The 23,452-nt window shown below is 45.2% G+C and overlaps 1 protein-coding gene across 2 annotated transcripts in view; it reads right to left on the bottom strand.

Annotated features, from left to right (window-relative positions):
• Positions 1–9,384: 9,384 nt before the first annotated feature.
• The window catches only part of GPR107 (G protein-coupled receptor 107), a 49,040-nt gene continuing 34,972 nt past the window's right edge, over positions 9,385–23,452 (bottom strand). Inside the window, exons 15-18 of one of the 2 annotated variants that reach the window (XM_053373165.1) lie at positions 22,114–22,163; positions 17,480–17,563; positions 15,344–15,468; positions 9,385–10,429 (exon numbers count right to left, since the gene is read on the bottom strand). In XM_053373165.1, coding sequence (XP_053229140.1) covers positions 10,330–10,429; positions 15,344–15,468; positions 17,480–17,563; positions 22,114–22,163 — 359 coding nt within the window. In that variant the 3' untranslated portion in view covers positions 9,385–10,329. Of the gene's footprint in view, positions 10,430–15,343; positions 15,469–17,479; positions 17,564–22,113; positions 22,164–23,452 lie in introns of those variants that run through there. The other variant, XM_053373166.1, reaches the window with a different exon arrangement.

A 23,452-nucleotide genomic window follows, 5' to 3' on the forward strand; every position in this document is an offset into this window, starting at 1 on the left:
TAACTCCCCACCACCACCACCACCCCTCCACTCTGCAAGCGCGCTTCGCTGAGGATCGCGGCTTCCCCCGACTGGCCCCTTAATTCGGCAGGAATTGAGTAAGCAAAGAGACAGGCTTTGTGGAATGATCAGCAGTAAGGTCCGTGGGAGTCAAACGGACTCCAGTCATAGTCATAGTCAATGCGGATTTGATTTAGCAGTGCAGCCTTTAACACGGCTTATTCCGCAATAGATGTGCAATGTTAAATTAGCTGATTTGGTCTCCTTTTTTCTCTTTTATTGAAGAAGAACAGGGTGTATTTTAATGTCATCATCATCACAGAGGTGTCTATGGAGGGGATATATTGATTGAAAATGTCTAGCAAACTGGATCGGTAGTTAGGTTCCTAGTGAGGGTATTCGACAAGTCAACATGACAGTGATGCGGGATTGAGGATATCATTCTGTGATACCATAGCAGTGGACAAAGATGTCTTGTTACTTTTGAATAGATTTTTATTTAAAAATAAAATACCTGTGTGGTTCAGATTTCTCACCTGCCTCATCCCAAGGAGACTGTAGAACCCTAAGAAGAGAGGCAGAATGGTGCAGTGGTTAGAGCATGGGCCTAGGACCTGGGAGACCTTGGGGACAGTTACTTTCTCTTGGCATATACTACCTTGCAGGGTTGTTGTGATGATGAAATGGGGAGGAAGGGGAATCACAGGCACCACCTTGATTTCCTTGGAGGAAAGGTGGGATATGATTGCAATAAGTAAATAATAAATAAGAGCCTTGCAGCTGGATCAGGCCAAAGGGGCACCATCTAGTCCAGCAACCTCTTCTCATAGATGCTCCAAAGGAAACAACACTACTGATTTGTATATAGTGGTACCTCGGGTTACAGACTCTTCAGGTTACAGACTCTTCAGGTTACAGACTCTGCTAACCCAGAAATAGTACCTCAGGTTAAGAACTTTGCTTCAGGATGATAACAGAAATCACATGGCGGCAGCTGGAGGCCCCATTAGCTAAAGTGGTACCTCAGGTTAAGAACAGTTTCAGGTTAACATTGGAGCTCCAGAACAAATTAAGTTCTTAACCTGAGGTACCACTGTACTGCCTTTCTGTCAAAAACAATGCTCAAGGCGACTCATGGGAAAAAAGAATAACATTAAGTTACAATGCAGCAACATTTTTAAAACGATGCCTTTGTCATTCATAATAAGGCCTAACAAATAAAATAAATAAAATAAAATAAAATAAAAAAGACAGACAGACAGCCCAATGAGGACTGAGTGTACTAAGTAGTCATTGATTATGAAGCACTTGTGGATGGGAGAATGGAGAAATGAACTGGGCATGTGGGAGAACTGACAGAATAGCATATATTGAAAGAGGGCATAGTTGGTTAACCCTGAACAGGAACACTCACTGCAACTTTTTGTGGCAGGTCCCAACCATATCTCTCAAAGTACTCTTTGGGTGAGCAGCTGATGAGTTAGGGCAGTGCTGTTGAGCAGGAGCAGCTAAACGATGGGCTGGGCATATAGATATTCCTGCTTTGCAAAGGACTCAATGCCCCTTTGGGATCCTTCCAGCTCTAGAATTCTATGAATCTATGATCTCAAGGATGCAATTGAAAACCATGCCAGCTGGACCTTCGGGGCAATAAGCAAAGGCTGTTTTTGCTGCCCCTGATTTTTTTGAGAAGCGGTTCCTTTGCCCGTTGAAAGCTCCCTCCAGTCTCCAATCTGCAGACACACCATTGATCCACTCCTTGACTGGCAAGGCACAACCTCAGAGTAGGGCTATTTTAAGATTGCCCCAGATGATTCAGTTCTAGACCACAGCAGCCAGAGACGCCTTCAGCAGCCCTTCCTGGCCTCCAGGAAGAAGCCAAGGACAACACTGGCCGAATTCGCCTCTTTTGCAATGTTATTGTACATCCAGGCATCCCAAAGACCTTCTGCTGCCTTAAGAGAAACTGTACTCTTTATATTGTCACCCCTTCCTCTGGGAACTGTCCCCCAGAACACTGGTGTGGCACAAACCCATTTCCTCCATATCCCCCTTGCCCTAAATTTTAAATTAAGAACATAAGGAGAGGCTCCTGGGTCGGGCCATTGGCCTATCTGTTCTCACAGTGGCTGACCAGATGCCCCAATGTGAAACCCACAAGTAGGCCCCGAGCACGAGAGCGCTCTCCCTTCCTGTGGCTTCCAGCAACTGATATCTGTGACAAGCAGCCACTGATAGCCCTCTCCTCTTCCATGAATTTGTCTAATCCTCTTTTAAAGCCATCCAAGTTGGTGGCCATAATTGGCGCTTGCAGGAACAATTTTCGTAGTTTACCCATGTGCTGCGTAGGAACATAGAGCTGGAAGGTATCACAAGGGTCATTTTGTCCCACCCCCAGCAATGCAGAAATCTTTTGCTCAGGGTGGGTCTCGAACTCACAACCCTGAGATTCAGTCTCATGCTCTACTGACTGAGCTATCCCAGGCTCATCAAAATCGGTAAAGCCCTAGCAGAGCCTTGAAGAAATGCTTTATTTTGTCTGTCCTGAGTCTTCAAACATTCAGCTTCTTTGGACACCCCCAAATCATGTATACAGTCATACCTCAGGTTAAATGTGCTTCAGTTTGAGTGCTTTCAGGTTACTCTCCGCGGCGACCCGGAAGTAACAGAGTGCGTTACTTCCAGGTTTTGCCGCTCACACATGCACACATGTTCAAAATGACGTCACGCGCATGTGCGGAAGCGGCGAATCGCGACACGCGGACGTGGGTTGCGTTCACTTCAGGATGCAAACAGGGCTGCAGAATGGATCCCATTCGCATCCAGAGGTACCACTGTATAAGGAAGGAAGAAAAACTGCTCTCTGTCCACTTCCTGCATAACATGCATAATTTCAATCATGCCTCTTTCTCTAAACTAAGAAGGTCCCAAATGCTGGAACATTTCCTCATTGGGTCACTCCATCCCCTTGACCATGTTTGTATTGAATATTTTCTTGGTTTACAGAAGTACATACACCATTTCTGCTTTCATAGTGTCTTTCTACAGATCAAGTTATACTTGATGTGAGACTTTAATGTTGTATACAGTATCAGGTTGGGAGAGAAGAGAGAGCTGGAGGGGGGTGGAGAGAAGAGGGGTAGAATCATAGAACTGTAGGGTAGGAAGGGACCCCAAGGGTCATCTAGTCCAACTGCCTTAATGCAGGAATCTCAACTAAAGCCTCCCTGACAGATGGCCATCCAACCTCTGTTAAAAACCTCCAAGGAAGGAGAGTCCGTCACCTCTTGTGGGAGTCTGTTCCACAGCTCTTACTGCCATAAAGTTTTTCCAAATGATTAGTCAGAATCTCCTTTCTTGCAACTTGAAGACATTGGTTGGAGTCCTACCCTCCACAGCAGGAGAAAATAAGCATGTTCCCTCCTCCTTTTAACAGCCCTTAAGATATTTAGAGATGGCTATCATATCTCCTCTCAGTCTCCTCTTTTCCAGGCTAAACATACCCAGCTCCTTCAAGCGCTCCTCATAAGGCTGAGTTTCCAGACCCTGGATCATCTTGGTTGCCCTCCTTGCACACCTTCCAGCTTGTCAACATCCCAGAATTGGACACAGTATTCCAAGTGTGGTCTGACTGAGGCAGAATAAAGTTATACTATTACTTCCCTTGATCTGGACACTATACTGCTGTTGATGAAGCCTAGAATAGCATTAGCTTTTTTTTGCTGTTACATCACACTGTTGACGCATGTTAAGCTTGTGGTTCACCAAGACCCCTAGATCCTTTTCACATGTACTGCTAGCAAGCCAGATGTCCCCCATCCTATATTTGTGCATCTGGATGGTTCTTCCTGTCTAAGTGAAAAACTTTATGTTTGTCCCTATTGAAATTCATTTTGTTAGCTTGAGCCCAGTTCTCCAATCCGTTAAGGTCATTTTGAATTCTGATTCTGTCTTCCACGGCATTAGCTACTCCTCCCAGTTTGGTGTCATCTGCAAATTTGATGACCATCCCCTCAATTCCTTCATTCAAGTAATTTATAAAGATGTTGAACAATAGCTGGCCCAGGACAGAACCCTATGGCATCCCACTTGTCATTTTTTTGCAAGATTATGAGGAACCATTAATGAGCACTCTTTGGGTTCGGACAGTCAACCAGATACAAATCCACCAAATGGTTACCTTGTTCAACCCACATTTTATCAGCTTCCTCTCGAGAACATTCAGTATTATTTTACATAGTGCATGTGCAATGTTTCTGTGTCAGAGTAATGTGGGCAGGTTCTATTTTTTGTTGCTTTTTTATGAGCCTTTTCAAAGCTAGTCAAAGCTTGATTGTTAAGCTAATGAAGCTGCAGACCCAGCCCTGTCCTCCTCTGTAGGTTTCTGCTCACATTAATGACACTATCTAAAGAGTAATATTCAACAGGTTCAACCCAAGGAGCAATTATGCTAATCTCAGATCCAAAGGACTGAGACCTCATACTGCTGTCGCACGACTCCAGAGTAAAGTACCGTACATACATTTCCCTCCCTGATCAATTCTAACTTCTGGGAACGTCTAATGTCCTTCCTTGTAACTCAGTAATCAAGGCTCTTGTGAAATTTACCACCTGCCAATATCCTGACTCGTAATCTGAAGCATTTGACAGCCAGCTGTGTCATGTGTCATCTCATGACACAATGTGCCATCGCAATGTTGCGATGACTCGTGACTCCAGGTGGGTGGCAGGCGGGTTAGAAAAAGCTTGTGGTGAGACGAGAAGCAAAAGTGGTGGAGAATGCAGGCCTCCTCTTACATTGGGTCCATCTAACTCAGGACTGTCTATCTACACTGGGGCTGAGAAAAATAAGAGCTGCCTGCTGGGTAAAGGCCAGTGGCCCTTCTACTCCGGAATCCTCCTCTGTGTGGCCAATCAGATGCCTGTGGGAAACCCACAAGCAGGATTCAAGTGCAAGTACACCCTCCCCTCCTGTGGTTTCCAGCAACTAGTATTCAGAAGCATTGCTGCCTCCGACTACAGAGGCAGAGCAAAGCCATAATGGCTAGTAGCCATCAATAGCCTTCTCTTTTAAAGCCATCCATGTTGGTGGCCATAACTGTCTCCTGTGGGAGCAGAGGAGCCAACTCCTAGGAACCAAGGTGCCTTCGCTCCCCCAATAAAATATTTGTGTCTATGCACTGTGTCTTTGCACTGCGTCGTGTGATTATGTTGGGTAGGGCTTCCGTGGGTCCCCCAATATTTTATTGGCACCCCTGCATGGGAGTGAGTTCCATAGTTTAACTACAGTCTGTGTAAATAAGCACGGGTGGCACTGGGGGTTAAACCACAGAGCCTAGGACTTGCCTATCAGAAGGTCGGCGGTTCTAATCCCCACGAAGGGTTGAGCTCCTGTTGCTCGGTCCCAGCTCCTGCCAGCCTACCAGTACGAAAGCATGTCAAAGTGCAAGTAGATAAATAGGTACCGCTCTAGCAGGAAGGTAAACGGCGTTTCCGTGCGCTGCTCTGGTTCTCCAGAAGCGGCTTAGTCCTGCTGGCCACATGACCCGGAAGCTGTACGCCGGCTCCCTCAGCCAATAAAGCGAGATGAACACCACAACCCCAGAGTCGGCCATGACTGGACCTAATGGTCAGGGGTCCCTTTACCTTTATGTGCCCAGTCTCTTCTAACCTGTGGCCCTCTGGCCATTATCTAAATCTCCAAGATCCAAGAAAATCAGGTGTCACTTCTTGTCACTCAAGCAGTTGAAGTCCTACTTTGTTTTTTCCTGTTCAGGAGGATCCAGTGGCCAGCCTGGGTGAGAAGGTCATCCCACCAGGACGTGAGAAGTCTGTTCTGTGATTTAATGAGGTGGAGCATAATGTATGCTGCCTTGAGCTCCTTGAAGGAAACACCTCTCCTTAGATCAGAGGCGACTCTCTCTCTCTATTGTAGAACTCCAGTTCCCATCAGCCCACCAGGCCTGATTCAGCAGGCACTTCTTACAATCTTATTTCCAAATGCAGAAATTCACCAAACAGGGCAGAAGGGAAGGTAAGAGACAGAAGGGAAGGTGGGGGAGGTTCTTAACACTGCCACTGAAAAGCATTGATTAAAAACTGTGCTGCCCTAGTTCGGAATTATCTGACAGGCAGGAATACAGATGAAGACGCTTATCAGCCTGAAGAAAGGGAGGTGTGCCAAACATCTTGAAATGAGGGCATTTGAGGGGGGAGGAAGACATTACACCAAAGGATAATCGACACACGGATCGTCACAGAATGGTGAGCAACCCAGGACAGACTTAGTAGGATACACACACAAGCATAATTAAAAGGATAATATAATCATGGAATTGTAAAGTTGGAAGGGAACCCTGAGGGTCATCTTGTCCAACGGAGGATGAGGCTATCAACAGCTACTAGGCATGATCAAAAGATGCAAAAGCCCTTCCTTCTACTAAGTCAGTCCATTGGGGTCCACCCAGCTCAGTGGCCAATCAGATGCCCCACTTGCAGGACCTGGGTGAAACAGCAACTCTCCCCACTTGAGATTCCCAGAAAGTGGTATTCAGAGACATATTGCCTCTGACAGCGGAGACAGAACGTAACAGCCCTGCTGGCCCATCTAGTTGAGAATCCTGTCCTCTCAGTAGCCACCCAGGTGCCTACAGGAAGCCCACAAGCAGGATTCAACCACAAGAGGATGCTTCACTCCTGTGGTTTCCAGCAACTGGTATTCAAAAGCAGAGCAGAGCCATTGTGGCTAGTGGCCATTAATATTCGTCTCCTCCATGCATTTGTCCAATCCTCTTTTAAAGCCATCCAAATTGGTGGTGACCACTGCCTCCAGGGGGGACAAGTTCCATTGTTTAGCTATGCACTGAGTGAAGGAGGACTTTCTTTTATTTGTCCTCATCCCTGTGATGCTTTAGTGCAACCAAGAGGGAGTAAGAAAAAAAATCGAGTCCAGAATCCGGTTTCTCACTGGCTGGACAGATGCTTGTGAAAGCCCACCAGCAGCGCCTAAGAGGAAACCCCCCTTCCTCCTTTAACCACTCCCTGTACTGGCTATAGGATATGTCAATATGAACCATGTCTCTCACAGCAGTTCAACCCAGTCCAGGAGGAAGTCAATTTTTAAATAAAGCAGCCCAGGAGAAAGTTTCCTAGTCATCAAGTCTTTTATTTTGTACATCTCTTCCATATCAGAAAAACCACATTACATAGAGAGAGAAAAGGTCCCCTGATTGGTATTGCCCCCTGCTCCCCTTTACAGAAATACTGCCATTTCATATATCTATTTTGATAAAAGGTTAAAAAACAACAACTTTAAAACATGAAGAGATTCATGAAGGAATACACAGATGTTTGAAGCACCCAATAAAATAAACCATACACCTTTCTTTTTTTGAAAAAAGGATCTATTATTTTAACTTCTAAAAGTTCAAGCAGTGAAGGAACCTGTGACCTTCCAGATGTTATCTGACTCCAACTCCCAGCAGTCAGCGAGGCCAATTATCCAGGGACAATGGGAGTTGTAGTCCAAAAACATCCGGAGGGCTGCAGGTGTAGCCCATGTTACAAATAAATAAATAAATCAGGAATCATGCGGACCTATTTTCTGAGATTAACCAAGTCTCTTTGCTAAGCTACCCAATTGGTCCTCCACCTACACAGGTCTTCAGGTGTTTAAAAAAAGAAAGCAGGACTATCCCCTGGGTTGATGTGGATGGTGCAAGCTCCTTTTTTCAATGTGAGATGCCAAAATCTCCACTGGGAGTGAGGACACATCTGGTACGAGTGCTCACTGCAAGAAAACATAGGTTCCAGCACAGTCACATAATGGGTTCTAGAGCAGTTGCACAATGGATTCCAGAGGGAGAAAGGAGGAACTGGGAGCGAGAGAAGCTGTTCCTTCCTCCTGCCCACCTTTAAAAAGGGATACTTTTTATTTTTTAAAAAAGTGGCACAGTCCTGGTTTTTTAAGCAGTGGGCTCATCATTTGAAGGGAACACACTGGGTGGAGAAAACTCTCTCTTGGCTGCTTGTCCAAAAGATTTGGCTGTCAAAGAGAGGAGTGGGTGAAGCACATAGAGAGGAAAGCTGAGCTCATTTTAGGATGAAGATGAAACATCAGTTGGGTGGGGAGTCATCCACTCCCCTCCCCCCGCAAAACAACCTACCCATTTTTAAAAAACATCAATAGTATGATTCAGAGTCGACAACATTTAAAAGCGTTGTGTTTCGACAACGAGTGGAAGAGCGACTGGCTGAGCCCCCCATACTTGTATTTGCCAGCTCCTGTTCTGCTGCAGGCCAAGAAACACTTCCCACTCTCAGCCCAATGGAAAGCTCTTGTTCTTGCAATCTCTCCTCCGTTTACAGGCCAGCTGGACCCAAAGCCTTATAAAGCTTCAACCCAGAGCATCCAACTAAGTAATTGTGTTAGCAGAATGATTTCTACTTGTACAGTAGGACTTTCCCCTGCCTCCTCCTATAAAAGCTGTGCACTGTCCCCAGATTGGCGCCAGAGGATCAGGGGAATCTCTGTAACAGACTTAGGGGTGTATACTGTGGCGGTAGGGGGAGGATGTTCCAATGGACAAGGAAAATTCCTTCCCTGGTGGAACATTTGCATTAGCGCTATGTTGCAATCTACTGAGAGGCATGGGGTTTTTTTTGGGGGGGGTAGTGCTTTTTGTCCAGTTCCTTCATTCTGCAGGAAGGATGGGTAGGTGGAAGACAAGGAAAGGAGTGGGATATGTGGAGATTGTAGTGTCAAAAGATGGCCTCTTCCTCAACTTCAACCCAAACTACTGACGTTGCCATTTGTCCGTCAACAAAACTTCTAATGGGCTGACTGAAGTTGGGAGATTCTGGCTGGCCGAAGCAAGGCTGATGGCTGCTGAATGAACCCTTAGTGGGCAAGCCATACCAGAGCTCAAGATGCTATGATCCTGGCCGGTGGCCCCACCAAATATCTGAGCGGTGGAGTTCAACACCAGTGGCATCTTGAGGCTGATAGGGTTGTTCTTGTGGGAAGACGATACCCTGCCTCTCTTTGAGATAGCTTTGTGTGTCCTTCATGCAAACTTTGGGAGAGAACACAACTTTGGATGAGCACAGAAGACATGTATTGACACTTCTGGGCTTGCCAGCTGCTGTTTGAAGAGACCTCATTCACAATAAACAAGAAGAAAGGCTCTTAGGACCGCATGGCTCCTGATTCAACAGCAGGTCACTCGTTGATCCCGCTCTTCCAGAAGCCAGCACATCTAAATGGTAGGATGCAGCTTTTCTTTGTAACCCTTCATACAAACTTATCTTCCTGACTGGAGACCCCAGGGGTCCCCCCAGCTGCCAGGTGAACAAACTCTCTCTCTGCTCACCTGCTTTGGGGGAGAAGAAATAATAATAATAATAACAATAACAATAATAATTCAGTGAATATCCCCCCACTCCATTGCACATATTCGGAACCCCTTGAGGGAACTGCATAGAGTTAAAATGGGACCCAGCTTTTTGGTCCACACCATTAAAGAGGATAGTAAGGAAGCCTTGGTCTCAAAAAAGGAAGAAAAAAGAAAGAAAACATTCCTATTCCTATCTGGAGGCAGAATTCCTATTTGCTCCCCATTCAAATGAAAAAGGGGGAGAGAAAAAGATGCCTAAACTCAGCACAACATTTACAAGTAAACCCCAAAAGATCTCCCCTGTGCCACACCCAACACCTTTAAAACCATTTTGTCAAATCTCCCCAGCACACACAAAAGGGTACACATTGCAGGGAGGGGTGCATGTCGGAAGGCATCATATAAAATATAGATACTACATATATACTTTTACATATACAACTTTCACCAGGTTTTTTCACATTTGGAAGTTGTGTCCCAAAGAGCCAAATAGAACCAATGGTTCTATTTTCTTTCTCACAGTCAAGTTTCCGAAAGAAAGCAGGAGGAGCGTTAAAAAACTTTAGCAAAACTGTTAAAAGGTTAAAAAAATTAAAACAAATCTGCCATCACCATAAAACAGGAGAGCTTTCTTGCAAGGCTCTAGAAGAGCCACAAATCCTCAGGACAAATGAATACGCAGGATTGTGATTCTCTCTCAATTTTGCACAGGATTTTGCCCCCACCCACCCCCGGCCGCCATTTCCCACTGCCCTATGTTCTCCAGTTCCCATATCAGGAAACTCAACTCGCTCCCCTTCTGTTGAGGGAAGCAGAAAATCAATAAATTAAAGTTTATCTGAAAGTGCTGCCTTGTCCTAATTTTGGGGGTGGGGTGGGGGGCGCAGAAGGGAGAGAAGAAGAAACGGAGGTGGTGGTGAAAGTATTGACTCCATCATGCAGCACTCTCCCTCTCGCCTTGGGGCTCCGACGATGAGCCATTGACCACCTTCTTGACTTTCTTCATACCTTCCATGACCCCCGAAGTTGTCACCCTGTGGGGAGGAGGACAGCAGAAAAAAATTGCTCAGAGATAAGGCAACACTTCAGCGCTGCCCCAACCAGGGCTGCATGGCGGGAAGGTCCCCCCCCGACAACCCATTCCTGGGTGCAAGAGAGATAATTTAGTTAAAAAAGAAAAGAGTGCACATCAAAAAGATGTGGCAATCTGTGGGTTGCCGACAAAAGACTCGCAGGCGCATGTGCCACAAGCAAAAGCATTGCCTGCACCCCATTCCCCACCCCTTTGTCCCAGCTGGGAATAGACTCAACGAAGCTGCTTTACTTATTTAAAAGCATTTCCCCCCCCCCAAAAAAAAATCTCAAAGCTGCGTACAGTCTAAGAAACAAACAATATATCATATATATTAGAAAGGAGGTGGAAAGGGGGCAGGTATCCAGCAAAAAAAGACCTGGGAAATCTCACCTGCCATTGAACCCAATCTGTTTTGACAATACACAATTTTGGCTTTAGCAGCCATCTCTGAAACGTAACCCCCACATAGGTTGCAGGCTTACTACACTATTTTTATTATTAATTATTGGCTCTTCACCCTAAGGTCCCACTCTAACCACTACACCATGCTGACTCTCATTTGTATGTTCTTGGTTCTCCGCAAAAATTACACATACCGCAGTTAGCTTCTGCAAGAACACCCCCCCACACACACACAGTACTTGTGGATTAGTCTATTACTCCACAAGACAACTTCTGTGGTTTCCGTTGCAATGGGCTAAACACAGTGACACCTCTGGGAGTTGCAATCCCAAAGAACTCATCATCATCCATCATCATCAGGCAGGAGTAGCCTTGGATTTGTTTTGAAAACCACTGCTGTCAAGGCACTGCTCCTTTCAGCAAACAGAAGATCAGGCAAGAGTTAGCCAGGTCTTTAGGAGCAAAGACCACCTGAATGAATTCTGGGTTGCATCCAATGTCACCCCTTCTCATGAGTGAACCCACCGAAACAAATGACCATGACTAACTGAGGTACATTGATTTTAATGGGTCTACTCTGAGTAAAACATTGTTGGAGGTGCCTCCCCCACACTGCATCCACATGGAATTACACCATATACACAATCCTGAAAAATAAATGAATAACTGGAATCTAAAGGTAAAGGGAACTCTGACCATTAGGTCCAGTCGTGATCGACTCTGGGGTTGCGCGCTCATCTCGCTCTATAGGCCAGGGGAGCCGGCATACAGCTTCCGGGTCATGTGGCCAGCATGACGAAGCTGCTTCTGGCGAACCAGAGCAGTACACGGAAACACCGTTACCTTCCCGCCAGAGCGGTACCTATTTATCTACTTGCACTTTGACATGCTTTTGAACTGCTAGGTGGGCAGGAGCTGGGACCAAGCAACGGGAGCTCACCCCATCGCAGGGATTCGAACTGCCAACCTTCTGATCGGCAAGTCCTAGGCTCTGTGGTTTAATCCACAGCACCACCCACGTCCCAACTGGAATCTATTTGACCCCAATATTTTGGACAGCAACCAGTCAGTGTGCTGTAGTGGTTAGAGTGTTGGTCTAAGACCTGGGAGATAAGGTTTCAAATCCCCACTCACAACAAACCTCACAGGATTGTTGTAGGGATTAAATGAAGGAGAGGGCCTTCTCTGTGGCGGCACCTGAGTGGTAGAACTCCGGCCCCACAGAGGTGTGTCTGGCATCTTCACTGCATAGCTTCCAAAGGGTGCTGAAGACGCTGGCCTCTTGACACTTGAAGTGTACGCTTCATGACCCGCCTTATATTTGTGGTTATAAGTTGCTTTCAACTGTTTCTAATGTTGTGTTGTACCCCCTGCCACACAGACACTCCCTGGAGACCTTAGGTTGAATGGTGAGCAATAAATTAGTAATAATACTGATGATGAACATGTCAATGATCTTTGGTGCAATGACCAGGGAGGGCTGCATTGGAGGATTTCAGTCCTTGCTTCCACCACCTTCACAAGCAACAAATGTCCAAGCTTTAACACTCTATTTGCAGCTGGCTCAGCAGCCTTGGAAGAAAAATTCTAACAGGTCAGCAGTCCTGGAAGTTTAGATTTAAAGCTTTTGCAAGACATCTGCGGCATTCAGATGTCTAGAAGAATCATTCTCGTCAGGGGACAAAAAGCCAGCAAACAGACCTTTGATCCTGCTGACAGGGACACAGAGCAGAGCTCAAGAGCATTTCACAGGACAATCATCCCAAGATCCTTTTGGGGAGTAAAGGTGTAAGACTTTAGCCACTGGACAAGAGTCAGTGGAAGGCTGAAACTGGAGCATGGAACACCACCTCCCACCTTTTTCAACCCAAGAGCCACATTTGCTTCAAGGCAACTTTTGGAGGGCCACATGCAAGTGGTGGACAAGGCCAGAGCCAAAAGCAAGCAGAGCAAAGAATGCAAATTTTGTTTTCACACTGTAGGCTAGTCCCTTTGAAATGCTAAAGAGAGCCATTGAGATGCCAGGTGATTTGACAGGTGGGTGGCTCCACCCATCCATCAAATTCAGCCTCCTGTCTCACCCGCAGGCCTGCCAATTTATTTTAGATATCTCATATGATTTATGTAACCACCTGATTGTAATAAAGCACTGAAGTGGTTTATGAAAGGTATAAAGCAATGAAATGATAAGCAAACAAAAACAACTATTTAAAACATTTAAAGAAAAATGAAATCAATGTGAAGCTATAAAGCAGATTAAAACACATATCAAGGTTCTACATGTCAGGATAGGCTTGCTTTTAGAGATGCCAAAAAGAATAAAGTGAAGGCAGCTGCCAGATATCAATAGGCAGGGAGTTCCAAAGTGTGGGGTCTGCCACACTAAAAGATAGCTAGATAATGGATCTGGAACCATATATCTTGGGCAACATGAGTCAAGAACAAGAGCCACCCAAAACATCTAACGTGGGTATGAGAACCTGTGACCTAGGTCTTGTTCCAAGTTCCTATCATCCCTTGACATAGGCTCCACTGACTGGGGATGAGAGGAGATTTAACCACATCTGGAGCGCCACGAGTTCCCCACTCCTGACCTAACAGGATAGAGCAGATCGTGGGACCACCCACCTTGTTAGGAGCTTCTGATTCAACACACCTCTCACCCAATTCCCCACCTTGCTGCTCCATGTAGGCCAGGCTGACTCCACAGGAGATGGGCAGGAATCCCAATATGCAAAATACTCTTTGGATTGCCTAAAGTAGATTGTAGCAATGCTTCACACATTGCTGCTGCAAATCCTTTCCCAGGTGGACCAACATTCAAAATCACCTGGGTTTGATGGGCACAAGATGTTGGACATAATATTATGTTGGCTGACTGGGAACAGTTATGGACCACAGGTATGAAGTTTACGGCATATAATGCCTTAAGAGAGAATATTATGAAAATGATATACAGGTGGTACATGACACCAGTCAAGCTTGCAAAAATCTATCATTTGCCCGATAATAAATGTTGGAAATGTAAGGAAACTGAAGGTACATTCTTTCACCTTTGGTGGACGTGCCCAAGGATTAAGGCTTTCTGGGAGATGATATATAATGAAATGAAAAAGGTATTTAAATATACCTTTCTGAAGAAACCAGAGGCCTTTCTCCTGGGCATGGTCGGCCAATTGGTGCCAAAGAAGGATAGAACTTTCTTTATGTATGCCACAACAGCAGCAAGAATACTTATCGCAAAGTATTGGAAGACACAAGATCTACCCACCCTGGAAGAATGGCAGATGAAGGTGATGGACTATATGGAACTGGCGGAGATGACCGGCAGAATCCGAGACCAGGGGGAAGAGTCGGTGGAAGAAGATTGGAAGAAATTTAAAGACTATTTACAGAAATACTGCAAAATTAATGAATGTTAGAATGATGTTGGATTGAAGTTAAGTGGTTTTCAGCAGTAATGTTATAAAGATGTGTAAAAATGGATTGTTAATAGGTGATAATCTAAAGTTATAATATATCAAGATTAAAGATTAGGATAAAAACAAAGAGGGAAAGGATTTGCTGAACCAACTAATTGAACTGTATACAAAAAAGGGAGGTGTGAGGAGGTCTGGGGAACAAGCAAATGAAAGATAATACACGGAAAGATTGAATTGTTTTTAACTGTTTTTACTTTGTATTTTTTCTTTTTCTTTTTTTTTTCTTTTTGTAATATTTTGAAAACTTTAATAAAAATCTTTAAAAACAAAAAAAACAAAACAAAAAAAATACCTGGGTCTGAATGAGGGATCATGTAAAGTTTGTCCCAGATGGAGTCAGCTAAGATTTGGATCATAATATACCAATTGTAACTGCTCCCTATTTATTGGTCTTCCTTTCTAGTAGAAGTCCAGCACTACAAAAGTACCCTTTGGGTTTCAAATTACCGTATTTTTTGCACCATAACACTCACTTTTTTCCTTCTAAAAAGTAAGGGGAAATGTCTGTGCATGTTATGGAGGGAATGCCTATAGGTGGCATGCCTACGGATTTTCCTCCTCTAAAAACTACGTGCGTGTTATGGTCGGGTGCGTATAATAGAGCGAAAAATGCGGTATATATTAATTGTTGAAGTGGTGGGGAGGGAGGGATCATACGTGACATTAAGGGATGCCCCCTTTCCTGCCATTTCTGCCACTGCTCCAGAGAACATTTCATACTGAAGGGTTTGAATTTTGGAAAGAGAGAGAGTTGGGACTGTATTAAACAGAAATGTTGAGATTGAATCAATGTCTAACATTGATTCTTCCAGACGCACCCAACAGCAGCGAGAGTCACATAATATCTGTTGTAATCAGAATGCACCAAAATCAAGAGACAAATTGCAGAGTCCTAATTTATCTGTTTCCCCCCTTAAAAAAAACCTGTACTGTATAAAGCAATACTTAAAATCTTAATATAAATTATTACAAGGAAACAGGTCCCTTACACAGCTTCCATGTCCAAGACATCATCATCGTCCTGAGAGAGCTGCAAGTAGGGGTTGTCAGAGGCAGGCCGGAACTTGTACCCGGTGAGGACGAAGAACACCAAGGTGGCCATTTCATCCAGCAGCTGCAACAAAGAAGAGAGGGGCACTTGGAAAAGATTGCTAGGCAACAGGACTCCCACCCAAATGGGGTCTTAGTTCATGGAGTCAGCTACTGCTGAAGTTACGATCACATGTGCTTACATATAAAGCAACTCTAATCCAAGTGAAACCATTGTTCCGTCTAGCCTAGCACAGGTATGAAAAGCTGGTTAGTTTCAGTGGGTCTGTCCTGAATAGAACATGTCCTTGGGGATCCTGCCATCTTCCATTCTGTGGGCATGACCAAGCCAGCATAGACGTCACTGAGAAAGGGGTGTGAGCATGTTGGGAATGTGGGCTTGGGAGAGCACATCTTTGTTTGAGACTGTCCTGCCATGTGATGCCTAAAATCTTCCTGATGCAGCATTTGTGGAAGGCAATGGGGCATCAAGGCATTGCTCCTGGCGGTTGTAAGCTTACCAAAACTCACTTCCATAAAGCTCTTTATAGGTAAGGTGTCCAAGAATAAGCCATCATACTGGACAGTGCCACACATGATCTTGTAGAAGGACACAATCATCTTGTGGAGCTAAGGTGGGCATTCTAACTTGTGGAACAGTGTGAAGAGTCCTTTTTGGTTGATGAGGTCAAAGGCCTCCATCAGGTCTATGAAGGCAATGCAGAACAGGCCTCTCTGCTCTTTTCTCCTGCAGCTGACACAGTGAGAAAATCGTGTCAGCTGCTGACCTCTGAGCTCTAAAGCTGCATAATGACCCAGGACAGACCCTGTCAGTGAGTGACTGTAATCTGTTGAGAACTAACTACAAGGCTTTTCCCACAGGACAAAGCAAGGAGCTCCCACGGTAGTTGTTGCAGTCACGGCAGTCACTTTAGTTTTTGTAAAGGGTCACAATGCTGGAGTTGTGTATGATTTGTAGCATGGATCCTTGCCCCCAACATTGGAAGAGGAGGCCGTGGAGGTGTCACGAGGGAGGAATTGAGGCTGGCTTTCAGCACTTCTGTTGGGAATCCTTCCTGTCCTGGGGCTTTACCGCATGCCTGAGAGTTGATGGTGTTCTTCAGCTCATCAAGGGAGGGAGAGACGTCCAGCTCTTCCAAGACAGGCAGGGTCTGGATGCCGTCGATTGCTGTGTGAGCAGCCACATTTCCCCATCAGTACAGTTCTAGATAGTGCTCTGCTCATCGCTTCATCTGCTTGCTGTGGTCTGTGATGATCTCTCCTGGCAAGGTTTCCAAAGGTGCAGTTTTTCCTGACTGTTGGTTCAAAGGCTTTCCATCATGCCTTCGTACATTTTGCAAGTGTTGCCATCGTCAGCAGTGAATTGGATGCTCTGACACAGCTTTATCAGACGCTGTCCATTAAAAATTTATGCTCCAATCGTAATGTGATTTGTATATCTACTATATGTTTTGGAAAGTTGCCTGCCTGTTTGCTATGCATTTGGACACCTCTTAAGATTCTGCAAGCAAATTTTACATGATGGTTCCCAAGACCAACGAGAAGGTTTTCATCTATGTCCTGATAAAATTAGACACCATTTTTAATCGAGATGGTGGACAAACCAATTTCAAAACTAAAATGATTCTCTTTTTTGTTTCTTAGACTTTCCAAGTATGAGGCTGTTACCCTTAAGTATTTTTATTATTATTATCTCTATTGGTTTATGGGTAGTTTTCATTTATATTTTTTTCCAATTTAGGGCTTGCTTTTCTTGCTGATGTTCCCACCCCCTTTCCCCATAATCTCTCCCTGACCCTTTCTGTGTTCTCAATTAATGTCTGAAGGGCATTTCTTGAATGTGTGTGTTCTGAGATCAATAAAGCAATTACTTTTCAGTCCTAGCGTATAATAACCTGCAGGAAGGAAAAAAAACTGGGGAAAGAGTGGGCGGGGGAACCAACATTTCAGAAGGGGGGTGGCATCAGGCTTGAAATATTGGCTACCAGTGCCAAAGCTTAAGAATAGGTTTCCATTATAGATTTATGTTATGTTACAGCTTTGAAAGAAGCATGCTGGAGTGGGGGGTGGGATACCTGGTACAGCCACTTCCACTGGAATGGAACGGCGATCTTGATGAGAATAGCAATGATCCGCGTGAAGTAAATGTAGCACACAATCTGTGAGCAGAGGGAGAAGATCAGAGTTAGCAGTCAGAACGACGGAGACACAGCCCTTGAGAGACTCACGCCCCACCAATAAATCAAAATCTCGCCAGGGATTTGGGGCAGAGCCACAGCGTACATAGAAAGCACACCCAACACACATTTAAAGCCCATGAAAATCAGTGTGGTGCAATGATCAGAGTCTTGGGCTAGGATCTGGGAGACCAGGAATCAAATCCCCACTCAGATTCATGAAGCTCACTGCATATGAACTTGCTTCCCAGCCTATAACCTACTTCACAGGGCTGTTGTGGGGATAAAATGATGAGGGGGAGAACCATGTATGCTACCCTGAGCTCCTTGGAAATAAGGGTGGGATATAAATGCAATACACAAATAAACAAATGGCTTTCCCTCAAAGAATACTGGGAGCGGTAGTTTCCCCATCACATAGCTCAAATTCAGAATTCCCTTGACAAACTACAGCTCCCAGGATTCTTTAGGGGGAAACCATGCAATTTCAGTGTGCAATGGATGGGCTTTGTATGCATCTGCAAGTCGGCTGGGAATGCCTCTCACAAAGGTGGAATTGGAGGAATGGCAGCGCTTGATTTCCATCTAATCATTTGAGTCACAGCGAATCAACCTGTTACTAATTTTGATGGATCCCATTTATGTTTCAATGGGCTGGTGCCTTCTCGGGAAGATAATTACCTCACGCAGGGACTGCCCAACAAGCATATTCTTCTTCTCCTGCCAGAGAGGCAAGGCATTTGGCAACAGTTATAACTGAAACCACCTCGTTTCAGAAAACTCAATGTGGCTTATGGTGGGTGGAGGGGCAGGGGTGGCGGCATCCAAGCAGACTTTCCATCCAGGCACTTACCAGGGTAGGACCAATCTAACAGTCCATTCTCCAGGTCTCTCAGGGCAGTCTGTCCTTCACTGGTAGCTCAGTAGCAGAGCACACACAACGGAAGTTTGGGTGCCACTGAGCTTGCTGAGAGGGTTTTGCACAGGGTTAAAACAGAGCAACAGACTCCCAGATTCCCAGACTGTCCCTGTACCTTTGACCTATGGTGCTAACCTTCCTATCTCTTTAATGTTAGACTGATACATCCTAGGCTGCATCCTGTTTGCAATTTCCTCCTTCTACTTCTCTCTCTCAAGAGGTCATCTTTGATCTATTCTGTGAGAACAAAGGATACAGCATGGCTGTCTTTGTCTTCTCTAGATTAGTGAGTTAGCTTAGAACTTGAAACCATTTCCAACCAAGTGACAAGCTTCCTATAATAAACAACTTTGCTGTTTTCTTACTGTATAAGCATCTCAGTGTGTGTGACTGCAGCAACTGAAGTCTACCCTCTGGCAAGAGACACAAGCCATGCTCTGAACACTGGAAATTCTAACAGCACATGATTTGCACACAGAAGGTCCCAGGTCCAATCCACATGGGCATTTCCAGGTAGGAGTGGGAGAGGTTCCCTGCCTGAGACCCTGGAGATCTGCTGCCTATCAGCACAGACAATATGGAACCGGGGCTCTTTACAAAGCAGTTCCCCTTGGTCCCTTGCGGATGTTCACAGAATCACAGAACTGTAGCACTGGAAGGGACCCAAAGGGTCATCTAATGCAATCCCCTGCAATGTGGATGGACTCCCAACTCCAATTACTCCCCAGTCAGCACAGCCAATGATCAGGGATGATGGGAGCAGTGGCCCAACAACATCTGAAGCCACCAGGTCAGTGAAGATTTAGCATTATTATTTATTAAATTTGTATACTGTTCTTCATCTGAATGCCACAGGGCAATTCACAACATAAAAATATAAAATGAAAACACAAAATACGTAATAAAACAAAAATACAACAAACCAATAATACCCCTTCCTCAAACAGATTTAAAAGGACATGGAATGTTAATCAGAAAAAGGACTAGTTAAAGAGAAACATTTTTGCCTGGTGCCCAAAGTTACCGTATTTTTCTGTGTATAAGACGCCCCCCAATGCATAAGACGACCCCCCCCCTTTTAAACTCAAAATTAAGAAATCGTTATTTTAAACATCAAGCAGAACAATTTTAATATGTTACCAAATATTCAAAGTACCGGCACCAGTGTAGCAACCCCCAAGATCACCCAAAGTTGTTGAGCATTTTTTCGTGAGATTGCGGAAGTGGTAAGTGAAAAGATTGGCAGTTCCGGCAGCTTCTTCATGGCAGCCTCACGAAAGCAAGTAGTGTTTTTTTTTAAAAAAAACAATAACAAACAAACAACAACCCCATGCATTCATCATCCATGTATAAGACAACCCCCTATTTCTGACTAAACAAATTTAGCAACACACATTGTCTTATACATGGAAAAATACAGTATATAAGGAAGGCACCAGGCAAGCTTCCCTAGGGAAAGACTTCCACAAAGAGGAAGCCACCGCAGAAAAGGCCCATTCTTCTGTTTCTAGCCTCTGGACCTCTCGTGGAGGAGGCACAGAAAGAAGGGCCTCGGATGATGGTCGGTTTATATGGGGAGAGGCTGCCCTTGAGGTATTGCGATGCTAAGCCATTTAAGCTTTATAGGTCAAAACGAACACTTTGAATTAGGCTTGGAAACTAATTCGCAGCCAGTGCAGTTGTGTCAGAATTGGTGTAATATACTTAAACCATCTTGCCCCAGTGAGCAACCTGGCAACTGAATTCTACACTAGCTTAAGTTTCCGAACCGTCTTCAGAGGCAGCCATACACACAACACGTTGCTATAATCTAACCGAGAGGTTACCAAGGCATAGGTGACAGAAGTTAGGCTACTCCTGTCCAGATAGAAGTGCAGCTAGGCCCCCAGCCAAAGCTAATGGAAGGCACTCTGTGCCACCGACAGCACCTGAGCCTCAAGCAACAGCAATGGATCCTGGAGTACCCCCAAACTACGTAACCACTCCTTCACAGGAAGCGTAACTCCATCAAGAGCAGGCAACCTCCCATCCATCTGGTCTAGGGAACTACCCACTAATAGTGCCTCAGCCTTATCTGGATTGAGCTTCAGTTTACTGGCTCTCGTCTAGCCCATTATTGAGGCAAGACAATGATCCAGCACATCCACTGCCTCACTTGCTGGTGTAAAGGAGAAGAAGAGCTATGTGTCATCATCATAATGATGATAACACATTCCAAAGCTCCAGATGACCCCACTCAGCGGTTTGATGTAGATGTTAAACAGCATGAGGGATAAGGAGCCCCATAATGAAGGCTCCATGGAGCTGAACAGCATCCCTCAAGCATCACTCTCAGGAAATGACCATCCAAGTAGGACCAGAACCACTGCAAAGTGGTGCCACCATGGTCGATGATATAAAAAACTGCTGAGAGGTTGAAGAGAATTAACACCAACACATTTCCTCTGTTTCTCTCCTGACAGAGGTCATCCTATAGGACAACTAAAGTGGTTTCTGTGACAAAACTGGGCCTAAACCCTGACTGAAGTTGATCTAAAATATCAGTTTCCTCCAAGATTGCCTGGATCTGGTCTACTGCCATTCGCTCAAAAACCTTACCCAAGAAGGGGAGATTGGCAACGGGCCAGTAGTTACTCAAGATTTTCCAAATCCAGGGAGGCTTTGTTAAGGAGTGTTTTACCACTGCCTCCTTCAAGCATAAAGGGATTAACCCCTCTAGCAAGGAGACACCTGCCTGGCCCAGCCAACTGTCCCCTTCCTGCTAGTTTTTATCTAGCAGGGACAAGAGTGCAAATGGTCAACCTGACTGATTCAAGCATCTTGTCCACATCCCTCAGCCTTACTAATTGAAACTCATCCAACACAACAGGACTAGACAGTGCTCTGGACACTCCTTCAGATTCATCTTCAGAGTCAAGATCCCAGTAGATGCAAGCTATTTTACCAACAAAATGCTTTGCTAATAAGTTACAGCGAACTACCACCAGTTCTGCAACCTTCTTTGGGCAAGACAGTAAGAGGCCCCAGCACCACCCAGAAAAGCTCTGCCAGAAAGTACAATGAAGATGCAATTACGGCAGCAGAGTATGCCTTCTTTGCTGCCTTAACTGCCACTAGACAGTCCTTACAAGTGTTCAATTGCATTGAACTAGTTTTCCTACACTTGTGTTTCAGCTGTCTCCTAGCTTGTTTCCTCGCCCTATGCTCCGGGATATACCAGGAAGCCCAGTGGGCTCCACATAGTGGGAGAGGGTCTCAGGGGCAATTGTGTCAGTTGGGGCTTTGATGGGAGGGCCAGTCATATCAGCCAGAAAATCCTCCAGGGCCATCTGGAAACCCACTGGATCCATCAGCCTCCGAGGGTGGGCCATCCTAATAGGTTCCCTGCCTCTGCAGAGAGGGAAGAGTGCCTAAAATCTCAACAGGAGGTTACTTGTGAGATCTCCAAAGCATGGCATCTATTGAAAGAGGCTATGCAGCTGCTTACTCCTGGCCCCAATGAGCAAGCAAGAGCAGTTCAGAAGCAGTGGAGGAGGGTTAGTCAGACGGTGCCAAAGTGTGGGACCAGCAATGAGGACTCCCCACTCACAGCTGCTCATGTCAAACTCCTTACCATGACGTAGTAGTGCCGGAACAGCTTCAGCTTTGCTAGGTTAATAGCAGCTGTGGAAAAAGGAGAAAGTATGGATGGTTGAAGACGGGAGGGGCAAGGTGGCAAAAGCTTGTCTGCAAAGGGAGAAAAATGTAGCATTTATGCAAATATTGTTGTTTAACCCAAAGGTCTCCAAGAGACTCAAAACACAAACCTCTGAGTTCCATGAGCTCTTGATGAACACACAAAAGTTTTTATCAAACCCTATCCACAACCCACATTCTGAGGAATGCAAGTGAAATGAAGTCAAGAAATATCAATCAAGTCATTTATCAATCATCAGTCACCACTGGAATTAGAAAATGCAAAATATAAGGAAGTAGAACAAGTGAAAATAATAGGGTATCATAATACTCTGTGCATGCCCAGGCCCTTGACTTCTTAGGCTCATGGTCCCTAATTAATTTTTTCATACCATACCTTGTAAACTTCTTTTCTACCCATGGCCCTTTTGACCCCTAGATCTTTTTCACCTCCTGCACAATCTCATATTGACCCTGTAGAAAACCCTGCACTTTACCATTTTTAAAAAATGATACAACACACCTACAATTCAGTCTTCTCCAGGATAAACATGCCCAACTGCTCCTGATAAGACTTGATTTCCAGGCCCCTTATCATCTGGGTCACCCTCCTCTGCACATGAGTGGCAATCAGGTTTAAGAAGATTCACTACCTCTGCACTGGACCACATGCACGCACACACACACAATCTCTCAGGCCAGAACCTATTCAGAAGGCCAAGATGCAGGGAGGTTGAAAGCCTGGGCTATAAATAAGCCAAAATTCTCTTTCCACCTGCCAAGTTAGCATTTGCTGGCTTCCGCCTTGCCAGAGACCCAAAGCCATGCTGGTTTCAAGGACAAGGTGTTGGGGGGCGGGACATGTGAGAGAGGAGTCCACAGAGTGCGGTGATGGAAAACAAGGCTAGCTGCAGCGCCATCAACTTAAGGGGGGGGGGAGTGGAAACAGAGAAGCCTCTGCTGCAACCTGAAGGAGAGAGTGAAGGTTGAGAAACTGGCATTGCTTTGAGGAGGACAGACTCTCTTTGCCACGCAGAACAAAGTCCCTCGAATGAGGACACTGACTGGTCCTGCATTTTATGTTCACTGGGGACAAACCAAAATGGTCATAAGGATGGAGCAACTCTCCTATGAGTAAACGCTGCAGAGTTTGAGACTTTTTACTTTAGAGAAAAGGCAAGCAAGAGACGATTTGATAGTCTATAAAACAATGCATGCCATAGAGACACTGGACAAAAAAATGTCCCCCCTCTTTCTCTCTCTCCCCCTTCCTCTCG

Source organism: Podarcis raffonei, chromosome Z, assembly GCF_027172205.1.
Source record: "Podarcis raffonei isolate rPodRaf1 chromosome Z, rPodRaf1.pri, whole genome shotgun sequence".
Lineage (NCBI taxonomy): Eukaryota > Metazoa > Chordata > Lepidosauria > Squamata > Lacertidae > Podarcis > Podarcis raffonei.